The sequence below is a fragment of the Hyla sarda genome, chromosome 2, assembly GCF_029499605.1.
Source record: "Hyla sarda isolate aHylSar1 chromosome 2, aHylSar1.hap1, whole genome shotgun sequence".
NCBI classification, from domain to species: Eukaryota; Metazoa; Chordata; class Amphibia; order Anura; family Hylidae; genus Hyla; species Hyla sarda.
In genome coordinates this window covers 207,341,476-207,367,778 of record NC_079190.1, presented here as the reverse complement: position 1 = coordinate 207,367,778, position 26,303 = coordinate 207,341,476, and the positions used below count along the sequence as shown (strand labels likewise).

The 26,303-nt window shown below is 40.1% G+C and overlaps 1 protein-coding gene across 5 annotated transcripts in view; it reads right to left on the bottom strand.

The window, feature by feature from the left end:
* The window catches only part of SENP7 (SUMO specific peptidase 7), a 123,936-nt gene that overhangs the window by 7,404 nt on the left and 90,229 nt on the right, over positions 1–26,303 (bottom strand). For 4 of the 5 annotated variants that reach the window (XM_056556183.1, XM_056556181.1, XM_056556182.1 and 1 more), the window contains 8 exons: positions 25,490–25,614; positions 23,552–23,668; positions 18,363–18,485; positions 17,799–17,891; positions 16,566–16,759; positions 12,724–12,764; positions 1,500–1,537; positions 118–186 (listed from right to left, as the gene is read on the bottom strand). In XM_056556183.1, the coding sequence (XP_056412158.1) occupies positions 118–186; positions 1,500–1,537; positions 12,724–12,764; positions 16,566–16,759; positions 17,799–17,891; positions 18,363–18,485; positions 23,552–23,668; positions 25,490–25,614 (800 nt within the window). The remainder of the gene's footprint in view (positions 1–117; positions 187–1,499; positions 1,538–12,723; positions 12,765–16,565; positions 16,760–17,798; positions 17,892–18,362; positions 18,486–23,551; positions 23,669–25,489; positions 25,615–26,303) is intronic. The other variant, XM_056556184.1, reaches the window with a different exon arrangement.

The window sequence follows — 26,303 nt, the reverse complement described above, 5'->3', positions numbered from 1 at the left end:
AGGGTAAAGGGTTGAAGGTTCTTTTTTTATTTTTCCTATAGTCTAAACTTTAATTATTTGAGTAAAGTAAACACATTAGCATTCGGAGTCACTATAAAATATCAGATGGTCACTCACTCTCGTAAAACTTGTACAGCAGTCTGTGCAGATCCAGTTTTTAGAGAATCAAAGACTAGTAGACACGGCCTGCATGGAGGGAAAAATATATTTAATAACTTCTACATTTGCAGACATTATTATTCACTAAATACTTGTAACTTTCCTTTTCAAATAAAATATTAGATACAAATCAATGAATAATTAGATGGCAGGCTAAAATTTGACAATAGAAGGCATTCAGCTCCTGGAAATTTTTTTTATAAAACTTTAAATTTATTCAGTCCATAAGAAAAAAAAGCTGGAAAGACAGCTTAATAAAAAAGCAAAATACATATTACAAAAAATATGTTGGTGAAACCTGTGATCATCTGAAGCACCCATTACTGCACATTTTACCAATATGAAAGCAAATACTGTCTCACACAAATGACCATCATGGTTTAAGCACTCACTGAAAGAGTCACTCCATTTTGCAGGCTCTGCTACAAGGTTACCACTACCAACCAAATATGGTCTTGGAAGAATAGATTTTTTATTTTTAAAGTTGCTAAAAATATGTGGGTACTGCTAGATAAACATATAGATGGATAGATAGCATTTATATGCTATAAAAAAAATCTGATTTTTTAAGATAGAACTTAAAAACCTTGCATAAAGGCATAAAGGGCATATTTGTTTGGTAAAGGGGACAGAAGTTTATTATGGAAGAAAAAAAAAAAAGATTTAGGAACGCTTTTAAGACGACTAATAAATTACTGCACACACTTGTGAACATAAGGAGCTGAAATTGTCATCACCATATGGTGAAAGAGGATTAGATAGGTCAGGAATCTTCTTGTCTTTGTTAATGTTAAGCATGTCTGTTTGCATTATTGTTAAATAAAAGGCTTTGTTTAAAATGGTGACCGATAACAAAAAAGCTATTTTATTAAGCAAATAAACGTTCAATAATATGTTTTTAACACATTTATAAATAAAACCATGAATGATCCATGGGTATCATAAAACAAGTGTGTTTGAGTCCCTCTGAATGGCTGAGTGGTCCCAAAAGAATCATAGTCATAACTTTAGCAGGTATGGGGTTATAAGTCATGGCTCTATGGCTTCTCCTCGTCTCACCAGCTATGATTAACAGATCTGTTTCTATTTGCATATTAGGAGAAACCTATCAAATCATAGGTCTCATCGATCATCGACTGCCCCATGAATCCGAGCCCCATACCCAGGCAAAGTTATAAATGTAATTCCTATAAAACGGCACAGCTGTTCTGAGTAAATCATATATCACTGTGCAAAGGGAGCTTGTATTGGTTTCATGCTGCACATGGGTTGCACAGCTTACAACTAGTGACAGGTTCCCTTTAAGAGGGATCAGGTAACAGAATGGAATTAAAGATTACCTTTTACAGAGTTTACCATGGTGATTGTCTTTGTGTTTCTGGGGGAAAAAAAAACAAAAACATTAAGTACACCAAGCCTTTATTATAACCATCCTAAATCTCAAGCTCGCATTGGAATACATTCATTGTCACGCGTCAGGCAATAGAGTGAAAATGTAAATGTTGCCTCCCAGTGGCATTTAATAAAAATTGCTGAAATATTTCAATATAACAGCTTCCTATCTTTAACCCCTAAAAGACCACGTGTTTTTAAGTTTTTGCACTTTTGTTTTTCCTCATCACGTTCTAAAAAACATAACGCTTTAAATTTTGCACCTACAGACTCCTATGAGGGCTTATTTTTGTGACACCAAATGTACTTTGTACTGACAGCAATCATTTCACCACAAAATTTACAGCGAACCCCAAAAAAAATATTTGTGGGGCAAAAAAAAACCCCACTATTTTGTGAATTTTGGGGGCTTCCGATTCTACGTAGTGCACTTTTTGATAAAAACGACACCGTGCATTTATTCTATAGGTCCATACGGTTACAATGATACCCAATTTATATAATTTATTTTTATTTTACTACTTTAAAAAAATGATAACTACATGCACCAAAATTAATATGTGTAAAATAGTTTTGACCAGACTTGTTGATCACTTTTTATAAATTTTTTTAGGGTATCAGGGATGTGAAATTCCTATAGCCCGATGCCCGGGACATGCAGCTCCGGCCCTTAACCTGAAGCTTCCGGCAAGCAGGGCTGGACCTGACAAGCACGGCAGCGCTCAGCAGTCCGTATGGAGCAAGCTCCAGACTCCTGCCCGCTCCATACTCTGCAGCCCCCAGCCCAGTAGCCAGGGGCTGTCACTAATAGCCAGCATGTGGCGATCTAAAGGGACATGTGAATGTGAGTGGGCTAGTGGGGTGGATCGCCCCCCGCAGCGTGATTGCAGGGGGAGCAATCCAATATAGAGGAAGCAGGTTCCCTGGTGTCTGTGGCTCTGTCATTGATAGAGCCTGGCTGTACTAGGCTCTATCAGAGGATCGCAGAGCACAGAGATCTAATGATTCCTCCTAAAAGTCTAATAAAGAGTAAAAAAAAATAAGTTTTAATAAAAGTTTAAAGATAAACATTAACCCCTTCCATGGTAGAAGTTCTAATCCCCCCCTTTGCCTATATAAAAACATGTAAAAATAATAATAATAATAAACATATTTAGTATCGCTGCTTGCATAATTGTATGATTAAAATATAACATTATGTATCCCATACGGTAAATGACGTAAACATAAAAAAAAAATACCAAACCAAAGAATTGCAATTTTTATAATATCCCAGAAAAAAAAAAAGTAAAAAAGCGATTAAAGTGGTATTCCAGGCAAAAACTTTTTTTTATATATCAACTGGCTCCGGAAAGTTAAACAGATTTGTAAATTACTGCTATTAAAAAATCTTAATCCTTCCAATAGTTATTAGCTTCTGAAGTTTTCTGTCTAACTGCTCATTGATGATGTCACGTCCCGGGAGCTGTGCATGATGGGAAAATATCCCCATAGGAACTGCACAGCTCCCGGGACGTGAGTCATCAGAGAGCAGTTAGACAGAAAACAACAACTCAACTTCAGAAGCTAATAACTATTGGAAGGATTAAGATTTTTTAATCGAAGTAATTTACAAATCTGTTTAACTTTCCGGAGCCAGTTGATATATAAAAAAAGTTTTGGCCTAGAATACCCCTTTAAAAAGTCAGATCAATTCCAAAATGTTACCAATACCAAAAAAATGATTATAGCACAAAAAAAATTAGCCCTCATACAGCCCGGTATGCTACAGGGGTCAAAAGATGGCAATTAAAAAAATTTGAAAGAGTTAAAAAAAAAAAAAAAAAATTTAAATTAGTAAAACATTACAGAAGCTATACGGATCTGGTATTGCTGTAATCAGGCCGGCCTAAAGTATCAAAGCAACATGTTAGCTCAACCACAAGGTAAATGTTGTAGAAAAGAAAACCAAATTTACAAAATGATCTTTTACTATTTCAATTTCACTTCACCGAATATATATATATATATTTTTTTTCTTTTTCTGGAGAATATGTTATTGAAAAATTAAAAGGTATCATTATAGTAGGTAATTATGGCTAATATAGGGCGAGGAGGGAAAAACTAGAGTGTAAAAGTGAAAATTGGTCCAGACAAGTGGATCGTCATGAGGGACAAGTAGATTTTGCTCCGTTTTAGTCCCGTGGACAAGTACAAAAAAAGCAAGAAAAAGCAGCACACCAAAAACGAAATGAGCCTGTGGTGGGTTCAAATCAGTGGGGGACCTTGGTTGCAGATCTCCAGACTTCAGGTAGAGACAAAGAACACTGCAGCACTCCGAGGTTAGATAGCAAAATCTTGAAAAAAATGTATTCCATCATAGATGCAAAAGCAACGTTTTGGCTGCAGGCATGCAGCCTTTTTCAAGCAAGTTACACAGTGTACAAGTGGAGGTATAAATATGGTGAATCATGTGATGTCATCAATTACATCAGTAATTTGCATAAATATAAAAACAAAGGGGGAGATTTATCAAAACCTGAGCACAGGTAAAGTTGCCCAGTTGCCCATAGCAACCAATCAGCTTACTTCTTTCATTTTTCACAGGCCTTGTTAAGAATGGAAGAAGTAAGCTGATTGGTTGCTATGGGAAACAGGGCAACTTTGAATCTGCACAGGTTTTGATAAATCTTCCCCAAAGTGAATACAGACAATCAAAAGTACAATAAGATGTATCCAGAGCGTGTACAAATCCGCGCCTGAATACAATACACAAATAGTGCAGCATAAGTGTATACAAAGTGACATAGTGAAAATAAAAATTAAAATACAACTTACAGAGGCGGAGAATAGGCGGGCACCCCATGACACATAAAACCGTGACGGATGTAAAAAAAAGAGCCGGCCGGAAGTCCCGGTGTTCGCGCACGTGCACTTCAACTACGGACTGTGCGCATGCATAGTGAAGGTATATTAGCACTTATGGGCAAATTCAGTAAGGGCAACAAAAGAAAAGGAAGAGCAGCAAAAGAAAAAGAAAACAATATTAAGCAAAATAATATGGGTCAAGTACTAATAAGAAGATCCAAAAATAAAAATTTTAAAATTAGAGAACTATATTATATTATATACTTTTATAGTTCTCTTAATTTTTATTTTTGGATCTTCTTATTAGTACTTGGCCCATATTATTTTGCTTAATATTGTTTTCTTTTTCTTTTGCTGCTCTTCCTTTTCTTTTGTTGCCCTTACTGAATTTGCCCATAAGTGCTAATATACCTTCACTATGCATGCGCACAGTCCGTAGTCCAAGTGTGCTTGATCGGGAGTTCGCGCAGCGCACTTTCTGTACTGCGTGTGCGCGAACACCGGGACTTCCGGTCGGCTCTTTGTTTACATCCGGACGCACCGGCACATGTATGCGCCTTTAGTGACGCTGCTGCCGGCGCGGTTTTAGGTGTCATGGGGTGTCCGCCTATTCTCCGTCTCTGTAAGTTGTAGTTTAATTTTTATTTCCACTATGTCACTTTGTATACACTTATGCTGCACTATTTGTGTATTGTATTCAGGCGCGGATTTGTACATGTTCTGGATACATCTTATTGTACTTTTGATTGTCTGTATTCACTTTGTTTTTATATTTATGCAAATTACCAATGTAATTGATGACATCACATGATTCACCATATTTATACCTCCACCTGTACACTGTGCAACTTAAATGGGAAAAGGGGGCTGATTCAAATTTTTATTTAGGAAGACTAACATAGCATTGATCAGTGTAATCTGTGCTTGATTGCTCAAGGCTGGATCTCAGGCTTGGAGTGATCAAACGCCGATCGGACAGCGTGGAGCACGGTAAGGCACCTCTTGCTGTCCTCTCAGCTATTCGAGACACCGCGATTTAACTGCGACGGTCCCGAACAGCTTCACTGAGCTAACCGTCAGTGATTTCTCCCGGTTTAGATGCCGCAATCAACTTTGATTGTGGTGTCTAAATGGTTAATACTGGACATCAGCCCGATTGGCGATGTCTGGTATTAGCCGTGGGTCCTGGTTGCTGATGGCAACCGGGACCAAGCAGATACGAAGCACACTCAGCTTCTGAGTGCGCTTCCCATTACTGGAGCTGGCCACGGACGTAAATATACATCAGTGGTCGTTAATGGGTTAAAGGCCTCATAGGTTCTTGTTATTTTTTATTTCTATGTTTGTTGGGTAAAGGTCTCGTGTATGGAAGTAAAATTTACAAATAATAAACTACCTAATACACTTACCTGTCCATCTCAGTTCTATTGCTATGCTACTTTGTTTTGAATTCTGCAAAAGGATTTCAAGTAACATCAAATGACAGCAGCAACAAACCAGTCACTGCAGTTGTCACATCATAATGCAGGAATCTTTACAAAGCAGCAGAGAAATCAAGAGAGGGTAGAAAAGTACGTTTTTAGAGTATATATACACACAAAAAATTGTCACTTTGAAAAATTCGATTTGACCGATTCGACAAATATTCCGAAAAAATTTGGTTCGACCCGAATTTATTAGTGTTGAATCGCTATTAAAAACGGCTATTTCTGGGCTACAGAGAGCCTCAATAAGGGTGTAGAACACTTTGCCTTGTCTTAACAGTCATAGGGAGTGTGCTGTGTTAGTGAAATAATACTGTTATTCAGTATGACATGCAGATTACAGGCGTCGCTATTAGAATCACTGTCACAGAGCAGCACAATGACAGAGCCTTGAGGTGGCATCAGTATGAGGAGACCATTTGGAGGCAGAATGACACAGCCTGGAGGTAAGGCAGCATGAGGAGACCATATAGTGGCTGAACAACACAGGGTGGAGGTGGTGGCAGCATGAGGAGACCATATAGTGGCTGAATAACACAGCGTGGAGGTGGCAGCAGCATGAAGAGATCATATGGTGCCTGAATGACACAGCCTGGAAGTGGCGTAAGCATGAGGAGACCATATAGTGGCTGAATGGCACAGCGTGGAGGTGGCGACTAGAGATGAGCGAAGTTACAGCAATTCGATTTGTCACGAACTTCACGGCTCGGCGGTTGCTGACTTCAGCCTGCATAAATTAGCTCAGCTTTCAGGTGCTCAGGTGGGCTGGAAAAGGTGGATACAGTCCTAGGAGAGAGTCTTCTAGGACTGTATCCACCATTTCCAGCCCACTGGAGCACCTGAAAGCTGAGCTAATTTATGCAGGCTAAAGTCAGTGAACTCCGAGCCGCGAGGTTTGTGACGAATCGAATTACGGTAATTTTGCTCATGTCTACTGGCGGCAGCATGAGGAGACCATATAGTGGCTGAATGACACAGTCTGGAGGTGGCAACAGCCTGATGAGACCATAGGGCCTCACAATTGAAAAGATTAAAGGTATTTTTTTACATTTAAATTGAGGATTTCAAATAGATGAACCTATAAAGTTTTATTTAATGTGAAAGCAGCATGAGGAGACCCCATGGCAGCACAGTGACACAGCCTGGAGGAAGAAGCAGCATGAGGAGACCATAATCTGGCAGAATGACACAGCCTGGAGGTGGAGGCAGGATAAGGAGACCATATAGTGGCTGAATTACAGTTTGGAAGTGGAAGACGCATGAGGAGACCATATAGTGGCTGAATGACACAGCCTGGAATTGGCAGCAGCATGAGGAGAACATATGGTGGCAGAATGAGACAGCCTGGAGCTGGTATCAGCATGAGGAGAACATATGGTGGCAGAATGAGACAGCCTGGAGCAGGCATCAGCAGCATTAGGAGTCCAGAAAGTGACCCGGTGACAGAGTGGGGTGGTGGGTGGCAATACCGGTACCCGGTGACGAAGGTGGGTGAAAGAAGGAGAACTTGGCATCAGATGTGTGGTGCTCAGGCTGGTGGCAGGATCAGAACAGTAGTTGAGGCAAGTAGGCAGAAGAAAATGGTCTCTTTTAAAAATGTTAGTGTGCACAAGTAAGTATTGAGGATATGCATTACGTAAAACTTAACTTTTAATAATATTCTTAGGATAAAATATATGTACCCAATTTTTTTTTATTTATTTAACAAAAGGAAAGGTGTGCAAAAAACACCATGTGCAACCTACACCACCAAGTATTGATGTTATGCAAAGGTCCATTGTAACTGGTGGGGGTAAAAATTTCCCCTGTGAGGCCCTATTCTCGCAGTATTAATTCCCTTCTTAGCAAGTGTTAATTGCCCTAAAAAGGGTGGCCCCACACAGGAACCTCTCCCTATTTCCAACTAAAAACCCTGGGAAATGGAAGTGATTTTTGGTGGAAATAGGGAGATGTTCCTGTGTGGGGCCACCCTTTTTAGGACGAGTAACACTTGCCTCCAAAGGGTGGAAGGGAACAAAGTATTGTCCATTGTAGCAGGTGGGGGTAAAAACTTCCCCTGGAAGGCCCTACTCTCGCCCTACTCTCACCCTAATAATTCCCTTTTTGGCAAGTGTTACTTGCCCCAAAAAGGGCAGCCCCACACAGGAACCTCTCCCTATTTCCTGCTAAAAACCCTGTGAAATGGCAGTGTTTGCAGGTGGAAATAGGGAGAGGTTCCTGTGTGGGGCCGCTCTTTTTAGGGCGAGTAACACTTGCCAAGAAGGGAATTAATAGTGCGAGAGAAGTTTTTACCCCAACTTGTTACAATGGACCATACCATCCACCTTTTCAAGGTCTTTGTATCGCATCAATACTTGGTGGCGTAGGTGGCACATGGTATTTTTTGGACACCTTTCCTTTTGTTAGATTTAAAAAAAAAAATTGGGTCCATACATTTTATCCTAAGAAAAGTTAAGTGTTAGCTAATGCATATCCTCAATACTTATTTGTGGTCTGATGAGGAGGAATTTCTTTAACTGGGGACCAGCACCTTAATTATGTGTTTCAGTATCCATGGCAGCACAATGAGAGAGCCTGGAGGTGGTAGCATCAGCATGAGGAGACCATATGGTGGCACAATGACAGAGCCTGGAGATGGCAGCATCAACATGAGGAGACCATATAGCAGCACAATCAGAGAGCCTGAAGGTGGCAGCATCAGCATGAGGAGACCATATGGTGGCACAATGACAGAGCCTGGAGGTGGCAGCAGCAGCATGAGGGCCATGCCAACTGAGGGTAGAGTCTGAGGAACCCACCGACTGTTGACTGGGGTGTCAGATGTCACTTGGGATGAAGTGGATGCCGAGTGAACCAATCAATCACGGCTGCTGGGTTGCTGGTCCAGACACTAATGCTAGCTGACACCGGGAGCTCAGACCTCTCGCTGCAACTCCTGCTGCCACACAACCCTACTCTGCTTCGACCACTGCCTGCGCCTGATGAATTTAGGCCTCTGCCACTCCTCTGTGCACGTTCTGGCACTTCTCTGCCTGACATACTTATACACCAGCAGAGTCCATATATGTTACACTTATGAGAAGATGACAATGGCTCCACTACGCTTAAAACTGTATTAGACTACAGAAACAAGTGTGTAGCTTTGTCTGGCCTTTCACAGTAAATAGGCCCAAATAAATTTTTCAGGAAGTAAAAACGACACCACGTAGATGTACCTACAGTTTACACTTATGAGAGCTGGCCAATACGCTCTCAGCTTAAAACTGTATAAGGCTACAGAAAAAGATCAGAACAGTGGTGGCTGACGATTAGGCAGATGATATTCCTTTATTTTTTAAACACCTTTACTTCTTTAACCCCTTAAGGACGCAGGACGTAAATGTACGTCCTGGTGCGGTGGTACTTAACGCACCAGGACGTACATTTACGTCCTAAGCATAACCGCAGGCATCGGAGCGATGCCCGTGTCATGCGCGGCTTATCCCGGCTGCTGATCGCAGCCAGGGACCCGCCGGCAATGGCCGACGCCCACGATCTCGCGGGCGTCCGCCATTAACCCCTCAGGTACCGGGATCAATACAGATCCCGGCATCTGCGGCAGTGCGCGATTTGAATGAATGATCGGATCGCCCGCAGCGCTGCTGCGGGGATCCGATCATTCATAACGCCGCACGGAGGTCCCCTCTCCTTCCTCCATCCGGCTCCAGGCGTCTCCTGCTCTGGTCTGTGATCGAGCAGACCAGAGCAGAAGATGACCGAAAACACTGATCTGTTCTATGTCCTATACATAGAACAGATCAGTATTAGCAATCATGGTATTGCTATGAATAGTCCCCTATGGGGACTATTCAAGTGTAAAAAAAAATGTAAAAAAATGTAAAAGTAAAAGTAAAAAAAAAGTGAAAAATCCCCTCCCCCAATAAAAAAGTAAAACGTCCGTTTTTTCCTATTTTACCCCCAAAAAGCGTAAAATTTTTTTTTATAGACATATTTGGTATCGCCGCGTGTGTAAATGTCCGAACTATTAAAATAAAATGTTAATGATCCCGTATGGTTAACGGCGTGAACGGAAAAAAAAAAGTCCATAATTCCTACTTTTTTAATACATTTTATTAAAAAAAAAAATTATAAAAAATGTATTAAAAGTTTTTTTTATATGCAAATGTGGTAGCAAAAAAAGTACAGATCATGGCGCAAAAAATGAGCCCCCATACCGCCACTTATACGGAAAAATAAAAAAGTTATAATTCATCAAAATAAAGGGATTATAAACGTACTAATTTGGTTAAAAAGTTTGTGATTTTTTTTAAGCGCAACAATAATATAAAAGTATGTAATAATGGGTATAATTTTAATCATATTGACCCTCAGAATAAAGAACACACGTCATTTTTACCATAAATTGTACGGCGTGAAAACGAAACCTTCCAAAATTAGCAAAATTGCGTTTTTCGTTTTAATTTCCCCACAAAAATAGTGTTTTTTGGTTGCGCCATACATTTTATGATATAATGAGTTATGTCATTACAAAGGACAACTGGTCGCGCAAAAAGTAAGCCCTCATACTAGTCTGTGGATGAAAATATAAAAGAGTTATGATTTTTAGAAGGCGAGGAGGAAAAAATGAAAACGTAAAAATTAAATTGTCTGAGTCCTTAAGGCCAAAATGGGCTGAGTCCTTAAGGGGTTAAAGATTTTTCTCCTTCTGGGAAAACCTCTTTATAGGGGTACTCCACTGACCAGTAAAGTAAATGCTCCAAATACTGTTTTCACGCTGGGGGGGGGGGTCGGCCATGCCCCTCGTGACATCATGGTCACGCTCCCTCAATGCAAGTCAATTAGTTTTTCAGGAAAAACCTGTATTAAGTCACTGAATCAGGTGACTATGGTTTTTTTGTGCTCCCCCTAACTGGCCCCTAGCTTTAAAGTTGTTGTACAACCAACTGCAGCAGTACAGAATCGCTGTGTAGTAGAGCCCTGTACAGTATAATTAGGCACTGATAGCAGGTGACAATGGCTTATACTGCTCTGCCTAACTGGCCCCTTTAAGCTTTAGAGTTGATGTACAAACCCACTGCATGCCCCCTCCCTTGACTTGCATTGAGGAAGCGTGACCATGACGTCATGAGGGGCATGGCCGACACCACAGCATGAAAACAGTGTCTGGAGCATTTACTTCCCAACGCTGGCCAGTGGAGTATCCCTTTAAAGAGGTTTTCCCAGAAGGAGAAAAATCTTGAAAGAAGTCAAGGTGTTTAAAAAATAAAGGAATATCATCTGCCTATTCGTCGGCCACCACTGTTCTGATCCCCACTGTTGACTGCTTCCTCTGGCGTGCCAATCATGAAAGTAAAATCACTGGCTGACAGTACGGACGCTTCTCAGCAAGTAACCGACATGCCAACACTGCAGGAAATGCTAGCCCTGCTAGCACCATCAGAACGGGAGTGACAGGGATTGGGCAGATAAGTATGCTTAATTTTTAAACAACCCTGACTTCTTTAACCTCTTAAGGAACCATGACGTACATGTACGACATGAGTCCGCTCCCGATCTATAACGCGGGGGCCACGGCGGGGACCTGTTGCTAATAGCGCACAGCATTGATCGTGGTGCCGCGCGCTACTAACCCTAAAGTGAAAGTGAAAGCATGCCGGTTAGCTCAGGGAGTTGTTCGGTATCGCCGCGGCGAAATCGCGGCATCCCGAACAGCTTACATGACAGCTGGAGGATCTTTACCTGCCTCCTCGCTGTCCGATCGCCGAATGACTGCTCAGTGCCTGAGATCCAGGCATGAGCAGTCAAGCGGCAGAATCATTGATCAGTGGTTTCTGATGAGAAACAATTGATCAATGTAAAAGATCAGTGTGTGCAGTGTTATAGGTCCCTATGGGAGCTATAACATTGCAGAAAAAATGGGAAAAAAAAGTGAATAAAGATAATTTAATAAAAGTTTGAATCACCCCCCCTTTTCCCATAAAAAAAAAACCACAGTGTAAATAAAAATAAACATATATGGAATCGCCGCGTGCGGAAATGTCCCAATTATAAAAATATATCGTTAATTAAACCACCCGGTCAATGGCGTACGCGCAAAAAAATTCCAAAGTCCAAAATAGTGCATTTTTGGTCACTTTTTATATCATGAAAAAATGAATAAAAAGCAATCAATAAGTCCTATCAATGAAAAAATTGTACCACTAAAAACTTCAGATCACAGCGCAAAAAATGAGCCCTCATACCGCCCCATATGCGGAAAAATGTAAAGTTATAGGGGTCAGAAGATGACAATTTTAAACGTATTAATTTTCTTGCATGTAGTTATGATTTTTTCCAGATGTACGACAAAATCAAACCTATATGTGTAGGGTATCATTATAATCGTATGAACCTACAGAATAAAGATAAGGTGTCATTTTTACCAAAAAATGTACTACGTAGAAACGGAAGCCCCCAAAAGTTACAAAACTCCGTTTTTTTCTCAATTTTGTCTCACAATGATTTTTTTTTTCCGTTTCTCCGTAGATTTGTGGGTAAAATGACTGATGTCATTACAAGGTAGAATTGGTGGCGCAAAAAAGAAGCCATCATATGGATTTTTAGGTGCAAAATTGAAAGAGTTATGATTTTTTAAAGGCAAGGAGGAAAAATGAAAATGCAAAAACGGAAAAACCCCGGGTCCTTAAGGGGTTAAAAAATATGTACTCATAGGAAAACCCTGTTAAGCTTAGACCAAGGTGCCCCTGTAAACATTTCTAGACATTTTTGCTTTGATCAACATTTCAATAGCGAGAACCCAATGTATGTTGAATTTGGTAAGCTTGTAATAAAAACAACTTACAGAATGTTTGGGATTGCAGTTTATTCCTGAGCTTGAAGAACCTAAAAAATAAAAATAGAGGCAATAAGTATTTTTTACAAGCACTGCAAGGCAAATTTGTGTTACATGACAACTAGAGATTAGCAAAGTTACAGTAATTCAATTCGTCACGAACCTCGCGGCTCGGCGGTTGCTGACTTTAGCTTGCATAAATTAGTTTAGCTTTAAGGTGCTCCGGTGGGCTGGAAAAGGTGGATACAGTCTGTTTTCCCAGGTATATCTTTAACCCCTTAAGGACATGGCATTTTTCCACTTTCATTTTTTTCCTCCTTACCTTTTAAAAATCATAACCCTTTAAATTTTGGACCTAAAAATCCATATGATAGCTTAATTTTTGCGCCACCAATTCTACTTTGTAATGACATCAGTCATTTTATCCAAAAAACCAAGGCGAAACAAAAATAAAAAAAAATCATTGTGTGACAGAATGGAAGAAAAACGCCATTTTGTAATTTTTGGGGGCTTCCATTTCTACACAGTAAATTTTTTGGTAAAAATAATACCTTATCTTTATTCTGTAGGTCAATACGATTAAAATGATAACCTACTTATATAGGTTTGATTTTGTATTACTTCTGAAAAAAATCATAACTACATGCAGGAAAATGTATACGTTTAAAATTGTCATGTTCTGACCCCTATAACTTCTTTATTTTTCCGCGTATGGGGCGGTATGAGGGCTTATTTTTTGCGCCGTGATCTGAAGTTTTTATCGTTACCATGTTTGTTTTGATTGGATTTTTTGATCGCTTTTATAAATTTTTTTATGGTATAAAAAGTGACCGTGCGGTTTAATTAACAATATATTTTTATAGTTCGGACAGTTGCGCACGTGGCGATACCACATGTTTATTTTTATTCACACAGTTTTTTTTTATGGGAAAAGGGGGGTGATTAAAACTTATTAGGGAAGGGGTTAAATCATCTTTATTAACTTTTATTTTCCAATGTTATCGCCCCCATAGGGGAATATAACATGCAGTACATTGATTCAATACACTGATCACTGCCATTGCATTGCAATGCATTGATCAGTGTTATTGGCGGTTGACTGCTCAAGCCTGGATTTCAGGCTTTGAGCAATCAATCGCCGATCGGACACGCAGAAGGCAGGTAAGGCACCCTCCTGATGCATCCTAGCTGATTGGGACATCGCGATTTTACCACAATGGTCCCAATCAACCTGACTGAGCTGCCGGGAATCTTTCACTCCTCTGTGCTATTGTCTACTAGGACAGTAGATAGCACAGAGGAGTACTATTGAACACAGAAGAGTGCTAGCCTCACTTCAGCTTGGACAAAGCCATGATTTTATAAGCCATGATTTCTATAAAAAGGAAATAAAAATTTCTTATGAAGTATATTAGAAAGGTCAATGTTTCCCTAAGATGTACAACATATAAAAAGTTTTTGTACCTGACAGTGCCCATTTAAAGAAGATTCTTTTTAAATGCAATCTGGAGACTACAGATATTTAAAGGGGTATTCAAGGAAAAAACTTTTTTTATATTAACTGGCTCCAGAAAGTTAAACAGATTTGTAAATTAATTTTATTAAAAAATCTTAATCCTTCCAGTAGTAATCAGCTGCTGCAGTTGAGTTGTTCTTTTCTGTCTGACAACAGTGCTTTCTGCTGACACCTCTACTTGTCTCAGGAACTGTCCAGAGTAAGGGCAAATCCCAATAGCAAAATGTCAGCAGAGAGCACTGTTGTCAGAAACAAAAGAACAACTCAACTTCAGTAGCTGATAATTACTTGAAGAATTAAGATGTTTTAATAGAAGTAATTTATAAATCTGTTTAACTTTCTGGAGCCAGTTGATATATTTTTTTTTCCTGGAATACCCTTTTAAAAGATTAAACTATTTTAATACAATATTACAAAGATGGCACCTGCAGGGCTGTAATTGTATTTATAGCTGTGGAAGCATACACATGTCTACAAAAAATATTTATCGAAGTAGTCTCACACTGCTTCCCCTAAAGTGGGATTCCCTTTATAATGAAAAAAAATTTATAATAAAAAATATATATATATATATAAAAAAAAATATATATATATATATATATATATATATACCGTATTTATCGGCGTATAACACGCACTTTTTAGGCTAAAATTTTTAGCCTAAAGTCTGTGTGCGTGTTATACGCCGATACACCCCCAGGAAAGGCAGGGGGAGAGAGGCCGTCGCTGCCCGCTTCTCTCCCCCTGCCTTTCCTGGGGTCTAGAGCGCTGCTGTCGGCCCTTCTCACCCCCTGGCTATCGGCGCCGCTGCCCGTTCTGTCCCCCTGACTATCGGTGCCGCTGCCCTGTTGCCTCCCCCCATCCCCGGTGGCATAATTACCTGAGTCGGGTCCGCGCTGCTGCAGGCCTCTGGCGTGCGTCCCCGGCGTCGTTGCTATGCGCTGAACGGCGCGGCGCATGACGTCAGTGCGCCGCGCCGTGCATAGCAATGACGCCGGGGACGCACGGATGCAACGGGTGCCGCTGCCCCTTCTCTCCCCCTGGCTGTCGATAGCCAGGGGGTGAGAAGGGCCGACAGCAGCGCTCTAGACCCCAGGAAAGGCAGGGGGAGAGAAGCGGGCAGCGACGGCCTCTCTCCCCCTGCCTTTCCTGGGGGTGTATCGGGGTATACACGCGCACACACAAAAAAAACTTTTTTTTACCCAAATATCCTTGGTAAAATGAGGGTGCGTGTTATAGGCCGGTGCGTGGTATACCCCGATAAATATGGTATATATATATATATATATATATATATATTGAACATTTTGATACATTCATAAAAAAAACTGTAGCTCTTCCGCATAACCACTAAAAAACTAGAATTTTCTAGTAAATTATCTTCTTTATAGTCGCCAATGGGTTTTTTCAGCAGCCATTAGTTGGTGTTAATCTACAGCATCATGCTTTATGGCACTGCAGAATAAGAACTAAACAGACGTCATGTACTATCCTCCAATCATCGCAATTCAGCCTTTAATCAAGGGACTGGGGACCCTGTGCAGTCATCCCTGGGGACCTAGAAAGGACCCGAGGAGTGTATGTACACAAGCCTATAGGTTATGTATGCTGTTTCCCTAATAAAAGCCTGTATCATAGTGACATATAGAGTATAACGTATTAACATATACATTTTAACACAGTAACACCATAACAGGATTAAAATATTCAATAAAATCAAATAAAAAAATTACAAAAAAGTAAAAACCTACAAGTGCCTAACCAGCAGAATTAAAGGGGTACTCCACTGGAAAACATTCTTTTTTAAGTCAACTGGTGCCAGAAAGTTAAACAGATTTGTAAATTACTTCTTTTTAAAATTCTTAATCCTTCCAGTACTTTAGGAACTGTCCAGAGCAGGAGAGGTTTGCTATGGGGATGTTCTCCTACTCTGGGCAGTTCCTATGGACAGAGGTGTCAGCAGAGAGCACTGTGGTCAGACAGAAAGGAAATTCAAAAATAAAAGAACTTCCTGTGGATCATACTGCAACTGATAAGTACTGGAAGGATTAAGATTTTTTTTATAGAAGTAATTTACAGATCTGTTTAACTTTTTGATTTAAAAAAAAATGTTTTCCAGTGGAGTACCCCAGTGTGAAACACTGACAGTACAGTCAGTACAGTATAAAAATGTAACCAAACAAAAATCACTATAATTACTATGTTATGGATGCTGAAATGCCATAGCAAAAACAAAACAATGTATCTGGTCATTAAGGGGTTAAAGTAAAAATAAGACAAAAGACAGGTAAAAGACAAATATAATAAGAGCATGAAAAGAAAAAAAAAAAAACACCTTCTGATTCGCTATTGCTTCCTTCTCCTATAGTTTCCTCTTTCTTTGATAAATGGTCATTAAATACAATAACTGATCCACTGTTTGAACTATTCCCTTTTTTAACATCCTGAATGGCAATGGGTTCTTTTCTATCTTCATAAACTGCTTTTTCCATCCAGGGAAAACATATCACTATGAGATACCAGTGGGAACTGAAGAACAAAAAAATTGTACAAATATTACTAATAAAGAAACAACAATAGGCGACCAAACACATGTTTAAAGGGAAAGTGTCATCAGAAAACTATCTATTGTTTAAATTAGATTTTTATGTTAACCATATTTGGACAGAATTTTTGGTACCGTATATACTCGAGTATAAGCCGATCCGAATATAAGCCGAGGCCCCGAATTTCACCCCAAAAACCCAGGAAAAGTTATTGACTCGACTATAAGCCTAGAGAAAAACATCATCGCCCCCTGTCCTCATCCAGACCCCCGTCATCATCACCCCCCTTCATCATCACCGCCTGTCAATCCCTTCATCAGTGGTCTTCAACCTGCGGACCTCCAGATGTTGCAAAACTACAATCGTAGTTTTGAAACCTCTGGAGGTCCGCAGGTTGAAGGCCGCAGTGGTCTTCAACCTGCGGACCTCCAGAGGTTTCAAAACTACAACACCCAGCATGCCCGGACAGCCGATGGCTGTCCGGGCATGCTGGGAGTTGTAGTTTTGCAACATCTGTAGGTCCGCAGGTTGAAGACCACTGAGAAGGGATTGACAGGCGGAGAGTTCACTCGAGTATGAGCCAAGGGGGGCGTTTTCAGCATGAAAAATCGTGCTGAAAAACTATGCTTATACTCGAGTATATACGGTAATACTTTTTTCCATCTATAGTATATAATAATCCTGAAACCTTGTCACTGGGCCTGAAAGTAATCTAAGATTTTTGTTCTGTACAGATTATTCCCCAGCAGCTCCTTTCTTTTCAGCACAGATAGGACACTGAAAGGTGACATCAGTAAGTAGGACACTGAAAGGTGACACCAGATGTACACAAAATACTCATACTGGTGATTGGACCCTGATCATGTCAAAATATAAAAACAAATCTACTATAACAAATTGCAACCTAGATTATTTTAGTCCAACCAAGCTGGTTTTATGAAAGCCGCAAAAGTATTAATTTAGTTTAAACATTTTTACTTTTGCTTCACTGTATCAATGAAAGGAACAAATAAAATACTTACTTTTCATTAACAGGTACAAAGACAAAGTCCTTTGTAAAGATATCAACATGTCGGGTCCAGGTTTTGACCCTATGGTGTCTTCTCTGTGATGCACTTTAGAAAAAAAGAACAATTTTACACTTTACAATATGCTCATATCAAGGGACAAAGATTCTGGCTTGAAAATAGTTCATAAAAAAAAAAACATAATCTGACTAGTCTAACAAAAGGAATAGCACTTGCTAGGGAAATACTGCCAAAGAACCATAGACTTTTCAATAGCGTTGTATGGCAGAAAATCCCTAGGCCATAAACATTAGATGATTGTTGGCTGAATGCACCAATTTTGGTGGGACCAACCATCTAATTTGTATGGAGGCAAATGGTAGGGGGAAAAGGGATGGGCTTGCTAAATTTTATTTTGTTTTCATAAAAGCAGCTTGCTCCTTTCTCCCCACTGAGATCAAATGCATGCTCTGCCAATTTTCTCTATATAGGTGGATTTGGAGGTTGTATTTGTTCCTAGTAATCTACATGTGGACTCATTCAGTTAATATTAAAGTAATGAAAAAAATCCAGACTTACGGCATTTCTGAGTTATTGTCACTTGTAACATTATCCTTTCTTGTTAAACACTTAAAGAAAAAACTGCTAAACAGATGGCATTTTTCTGCAAATGGTTTTGGAAAATGCTCCAATAGGAGGTACCTGTGGGGGTATAAAGTAATAAAATTAAAATACAACCAAAACACTGAATTAAAGGTCTCTTTGTTCAGTAAGTTAAAGGGGTACTCTGGCGCTTAGACATCTTATCCCCTATCCAAAGGATAGGGGATAAGATGCCTGATCGCGGGGGTCCCGCCGCTGGGGACCCCAGTGATCTTGCACGCAGCACCCCAGTTAAAATCAGTCCCCGGAGCATGTTCGCTCCGGGTCTGATTGCCGGTGACCACAGGGCCGGTGGCGTTTGACGTCACGCCTCCGCCCCGTGTGACATCACGCTCCGCCCCTCAATGCAAGCCTATGGGAGGGGGCGTGACAGCTATCATTCCCCCTCCCGTAGGCTTGCATTGAGGGGCGGAGCGTGACGTCACGCGCCGCCAGCCCTGTGGTTGCCGGTAATCAGACCCGGAGCGAACATGCTCCGGGGACTGATTTTAACTGGGGTGCTGCATGCAAGATCACAAGGTCCCCAGCAGCGGGACCCCCGCAATCAGGCATCTTATCCCCTATGCTTTGGATAGGGGATAAGATGTCTAAGCGCCAGAGTACCCCTTTAAAGACCATGTCCACTTTCCCAATCAATTTTATCATTCCAGTATATCTAAAATAAAAAAAAGCAATTTTGCAAAAATGGTAATTTAAAATGTTTCTACAGTTCTTGTCTCCATGGTAACAGACTTCAAATTCTGTGCAGTCTGATCCTACAGTTTAACACTCTAAAAACCGCTCCCCTATTTAGGTCTGCATAAGAACTGTATAAGGAGAGAAACAATAAGGGGTGAGAAAATAAGTACATTAGATGCACATCTCTTCACATCTGTGCCTAACCAGGCCAGTAGATGACTTTATTTTTGGTCTTGTTTATGTTTTTGTAAATATTTGTACATGTAGACATCAGCATAAGTGGTATGCATTAATTCTGCCCACCTTATTAAATGAAAATATTAGCAGGTGTTTAGCATCTATGGGCATGTTTACACAACAACATATATTTTTTTCTGAAAGTAGTACGGTAACACATCACTTCTCGGGGTACAGCCGAGCAAAAAAAGCAGCATAGAAAAAAAATATATGTAAAAAATCGAAAGGTTTGCCATCATTTGCGATTAAATCTGCAATTGATTTTTTGAAAATGGGATCTAAGGCTCTGCTCAGGGTTTTTCCCCAAACTGAAAATTCTTGGTTGTCATTTTTAACTTGCCAAGTGTTTACTTTTGAGAATAATTTTTTTTTTCTAGATAATGTTATAATTTCTTGAGTTTTAAATGAATTTGTAAAAAATTTGAAGATTGCCATAACAGTGAAAAAAGTGCTGCTTCGCTGCAGATTTTCCACACAGAATTTCCATCTAACAAACCCACAACATTTACAGCAGCAGCAAAGTATCCACTGCCGATATATTGTGGATTTTTTTTATTGACTTTAACAACTTGCTGAATGCTCGTAGACATTACGTGTCCGGGAGTGCAGAGTGATGCAGGGGCACAAAGACTCTGCCTGCTGGAGCTCAGAGCTGACGGTTAGTGATAGCGGTGCTCTCCTTAGAGAAGTCAGGGACAGTGTATTACTGGCCATACCTTCTCAATGGTATATACACAGTGCTCAATAAGCAGAAGAAATACGGTTTCCTCTCTCTCAGCCAGGTGATCATGTGATCACCAACACCAGGAATCTGCAGAACTGCTGGGTCTTAAAAGGCATAGATCAGTTCTGCAGAGATAAGTCCCCCTGTAACTGGGGCCTATACGTCAGCTTATGTTACAGGGGAAATTAGCAACTATGAAAATGTATTTTAGTGGTATGACCTTATAGGGGTCACAATGGGCAGAAAGATTGTTGCTCCTCATGTACACACAGCTTTTATGAGAAGTCTATTAAAATAATTACCCCATGAAAACATTATGATGTATTTATGATCTATAATCAGCAGTATACAACTAGACATATTATTAATCCAACAAATATAACCCCAGAAATACAACAAAGTTATGGACCTAAAAATGAAAAAAAAATCCCAAAAGAATAAGTACCCTCGTTCCAACATGTTTTACCCATATTGTCTTTGTAGGATCCTCAGGGGACACACATCCAGTGATCAATCAAAAAGGAAAATTTATCAATTAACACTCAGCATCAATATGTCAATAACAGGATATAGTAGACAAAAATCATATCAATACATGAGTAATTAATCAGTGTTAATCTAAGGACAGCTGATAATAGATTAGGTCATAGTGAAGAAGAAAAAATGGCCTCTAATAAGGCCACTCACTGTGCCCCAAGATAATGGTAGATATGCAGAACGTCTTTCTGCATAACTTGGTTTTTTTTACATTTTCTCCCCCAATACGAAAAAACGATATGTACTAAGATAAAAGTTACACAAAAATTAGCTTGATAAGTCACAGGAAAAAGAAACCCGAATTATTTGAATAACCAAACAAAAAGATGCTTTATAGCTTTAAATCTTTATGTTCAAAAAATCTTAAAATGTATCTGTTCACAAAAAGGGGGTAAGGAGCCAAGCCTGGATGTAGTTAGAGGGTGTGAAAGAACTGTAGTTAGAGGGTGTTGCAAAATTCTGCACAACTGAAATACATTGACTTCATTTATTTATTTATACATTGACTTTGAACTTTAAAATATTAGCAAATGTATCCCCAAATCAGTAGCTTTAAAACTCTCACCAAAATCTGTATAATATGGTGTGGGTTTGCTGTAGCGGAATCGCTGTAGAAATACTGTGGAAAATCTGCAGCATTTCCGCAGCATGTGGCCGTACCCGTAAGCGGAGCTATAAAGCATATTCTTTGCAGTGTATAAAAAACAGCTTAACATTTTTGTTATCTGCTAATTCAATTTCCAATAAACTGTTCAGCTCGGTATAATCCAGCAAGAATTAGCTTCCCCGAGCATTTATTTGGAATAAGGGCCAGCTGGCATGTCAGTAAGGATTAGCGTCTTCCTACAAATGTAGGGGAAATCACACGAAATCATCCACACAGAGCTGCACAGACGTGATAACTGTTTGTAGCCGTGTTGAGATACTCAGTGGAGTAGATATCCAAAAGAAGGCTGGTTAAGATCACTGCTTTATCATAACAAAAATCTTCCCAAAAACAAATCTCAAGATACATAAAAAAATGCACAAAAGCAATGATAAAAACTAGAACCTTTGGAGGAATGTAAGAAAAAACATTTTACACTTTCTTTGTCCCACATGCAGCGACATGCCACTCCTTTCCCATACGGTTCCCAGTGTCCCAATGAAGTCAATGTGAGAAGAGTTTTTCAAAGAGGCACTGCATAGTTACTGACATGGAGATCAGCATAGTTTCCACGTAAAAAAACAACAACTTGGTTATAAGTTGTGTGAACATGACCAAAGTATCTAGTAAAAAATGTAATACTATACTGATTTTGTTATACAATGAAGGAATAAAAACTATTTGATCCCCTGATGATTTTCTACATTTACCCACTGATAAAGAAATGATCTGCCTATAATGTTAATGGTAGGTTTATTTTAACAGTGAGAGAATAACACCACCAAATTACAGAAAAATGCATTGCAAATAAGTTCTGGTTTGTTCTGAATTTTACCCAGTGAACTACGTATTTGATCCCCTATCAATGAGAAAGTTTTCTGGCTACCAAGTGTCTTTTATACAGGTAACGTAAGGTTACCGTAAGGTAAGTTAAAGGGGTATTCCAGGATTTTTTTTTATTTGACTATGGTACAGGGGCTGTAAAGTTAGAGTAGTTCATAATATAGTGTCTGTACCTGTGTGTGACAGTTTTCTCACAATTCTTCAGTGATTTTCACCCTAATATTTATTTTTATCAGCATACAAAATGACTGTTGTCTCAGATTTTTCCCAGGTTGCAATGCGGCCGAGACCTGATTCACTAGTCAGCTGATGACAGGGAGCCTGTCTGCTTCAATGGGTGGAGCGATCGCTTGGTGGGAGAGAGATCAATCTGCAACTGATGCAACAGCTGTAGGCACCCTGATTGAAAACCACAGGTCTTTTGTTTCAATGGGTGGGGTGGCTGATGTGTGGGAGGAAAATGGAACTGTGGGATTTGTAGTCAAAAAAAGAAAAGTCAAACAGGAAATACGAGCTCACAAAAAGCTAGCCACAGTGTTATGGTAATCCCATGACATAGCCATTTAGCCCCAAGACAAGCACAGATCCTTCCTAAGCATGTCCATTACTGTCTGCCAGGAACGTACTGAAATCACCTTATGGTGGATAACCCCTTTAAATTATGAGCACTTTCTTAAAGGGGTACTCCGCTGCTCAGCGTTTGGAACAAACTGTTCCGAACGCTGGAGCCGGCGCCGGGAGCTCGCGACATCATAGCCCCGCCCCCTCATGACATCACACCCCACCCCCTCAATGCAAGTCTATGGGAGGGGGCTTGACAGCCGTCACAACTTGCATTGAGGGGGCGGGGTGTGAGGTCATGAGGGAGCGGGGTTATGACATCACAAGCTCCCGGTGCCGGCTCCAGCATTCGGAACAGTTTGTTCCAAACGCTGAGCAGCAGAGTACCCCTTTAAAGGGAGTGCTGTTAATCTTAGCTTGGTACCTGTATATAAGACACCTGTCCACAGAAGCAATTAATCAGATTACAAACTCTCCACCCTGTCAGGGGCAAGATTGTAGACCTACACAAGGCTGGAATAAGCTACAAGACCATCACGAAGCAGATTGGTGAAAAACAGTAGGCGTGATTATTTGCAAATGAAAAAAACCCAAAGAGCTGTCATACTCCCTCAGTCGGGGGGCATTATACAAGATCTCCCCTCTTGGAGTTTAAGTGTTCTTGAGAACGGGGAGGAATCAGCCTATACTACACGGGAGGATCATGTATATGATCTCAAGGCAGCTGGGACCATAGTCACCAATAGTACATCAATTGTATAGAACACAATAGTAACACAATGATAAAAGTACATCAAATACATAAACAGAATGTGAACATTGTTAATCAATGCTGTCAATTCATACAAATTCACTGATATAATCTAAAAATATACTCACTTCAGATAGAAGTCAATAATAACATCATTAAGAAATTCTCCATGTTCCAGACACTCCAGATCTTCATTAGTTACAGCAAGGCCTCCTTTAGTTGGGGGAGGAGGATAAACCAGTAATCTGAAAAGTAAGTAAAGCAAGTTAAATACCTAATAAAGACAAGTAAAAAGCAAGAAAAAAGAAACCATATAGGGCTATGATCAAACCTCTGTATTTTTCAGTAGGCTGGGTTGATACTGAGTAAACATCAGTGCAGAGTTTATTTTATGTGCTGATATACTGCAAAATGCGGCGGGATTTTGGTGGCATATGTGCGTTAAAATAAAATAAACGTTGAAAACATTACGTTGTGTGAACCCAGCCTTAGGACAATTGCTTCCATGACAGAAACACAGAAGATTTTGAGCAAAATAAATTACCACCTGGTCTAAATTATTTCATTATTATTTTTATCTGCTGGAAGTTTGTTCCAAGCATTTACAACTTTCAGCGAAATAATAGTTTTAATGTTGCTTCTGATCTCTCCATCTAACCCCAGATTGTGTCCCCTTGTTCTTGTGTTTGGTTTATTAAAAATACTCCCCCCACCCCCAAACCTTAATTTATCCCTTTAATGTATTTTATATTAAAAGTAGCAGGCTGGGGGAAGCATCTATTGTACATGAAGAAAAGAAAAAAAAGGTCTACTAAGGATCTAAGAAAACATTTGTCTAATCCGCAGATGTTCTGAAAGACTCTGCAACTAATAGAGATCAATTAAAGATGCAGAAGTCTGTTATAGTGACGGACAATGTGCACGTGTATTTTGCTGTACAAGGAATTACCATTCGACATTAAGTTCATTAACTGCACTGGCTTACCAAGTACCTGTTAAAAAGGTTAAGACAAGAGTACAGATAAACAAAAACCTAATAAACATTTTCACGATCCAGGATTATGTAGGCCAGTGCTTCAATAAACTGTGAGATGCCCCCTAGATGTTGGTGAGCTACAGTTTTCACAGACATGATTATAAACTGGGCCGTCCTTACTATGGCTGCAGAAATCTCATGTTTAGCAACAACGGACTTTTTTGTATTTACTTTAAAAAACTTTCTCCAGCCCCAGGGAAAAAAACAAAACAAAACAATTGGCGCAGTGTGAGGTAAAAATAAATAAATAGAAAACCCCAAAAATTCTACTTTTAGCATAGACTTTCACTACAGTGGGTCTAGGTTTATCTCTGTTTAGGCCCGGAATTACCTTGAAATCCCAGTAAAAAAATGCTTTAAGGGGTATTCCGCTGCAAAACATCTTATCGCCTATCCAAAGGATAGGGAATAAAATGTCTGATCGCAGGGGTCCCGGCACCCTGGCATTCCGGACATTTATGTTCAGAACCCTGGTTGTTGGCAGCCGTGGTCTTGACAGCATGCCCCTCCATTCATGTCTATAGGAGGGGGGCGTGACGACTGTGGTCAAGGGGGCGGAGTATCCCTATAAAGTAGTGGATGGCTGTGACTAATGCCGCTGGCAGACTCCAGGCCAGCAGCGGTGGTGACCGGAACACAGAAGCTTGGAGCCACGCCTATGGGAGGGGGCGTGACTGCTAGTACGTAGCCGCCACATCTCCTCCCACAGACATGAATGGAGGGGGTTTGGCGGCTGTGGTAGTCAGTCATCCAGCACAGAGCAGAGTTTGCTCCATGCACCGGATGACTGTGGTGCAACAGCGGAGATCACAGGGGGGCCCAGCGATCAAACATCTTATCCCCTATCCTTTGGATAGGGAATAAGATGTTTAGCAGCAGAGTACCACTTTAATAAGCCCAGATACTAACCTGTATCTGTAATATGCTGCCCTCTTCTGGCCAGCACACTCAGCTTACAAATAAATTTTTATTAAAGGTAAAGCTTCATTGTTAAGTGTATACTTCAAATAGTGATAAACCTCACACTCACCTCAGAAGTGTTCCTCCCTTGTTCACTTCCTTCAAGTTGTCATCCTGTCTTGGGACCATAGACACCGAATAATGTCCATGTTTGTATTTCTGTATCAAGGTGTAGGAAGATGTTACTTTTGAAGCCTAGAAAATATAAACAGCTGCAGTCAAAGTGCTACGAGTTAAATAATGGTTGCTGCAACAGGAGTGGTTTAAATGGGCATTATCTTTAAGAAAAACGAGGTGAGAGAAGTGCTTTCTCTGCACTTCTCTGCCTGTTTGTTCTACTGATCGGAAGGGGTCTGAATGTTCCCTAGGAGATGTCAAGAGATTTATTTATTTTTTATAATGAAGCGAACACTTTAAGCTTTCTATGATGAAAAGTTTGTTACACTAAAAGGGGTACTCCTAAGGGGAAACCATGTTTTAATATCAACTGGTGCCACAAAGTTATACAAATTTGTAAATTACTTCTATTTAGAAATATTAAACCTCCCAGTACTTATCAGCTGTTGTATGCTCCACAGGAAGTTGTGTAGTTATTTTCAGTCTGACCACAGTGCTCTCTGCTGACACCCTTGTCCATGTCAGGAACTGTCCAGAGTAGGAGGTGTTTGTTATGGGAATTTGCTCCTGCTCCGGATAGTTCCTAACATGGACAGAGGTGGCAATAGAGAGAACTGTGGTCAGACTAGAAAGAACTAAACAACTTTATCTTGGGCATACAGCAGCTGAAAGGGTTAATATTTCTAAATACAAGTGATTTACAAGTTTGCATAACTTTTTGGCACCAGCTGATTTGAATTTTTTTCCCCCTCCAAAGTACCCCTTTA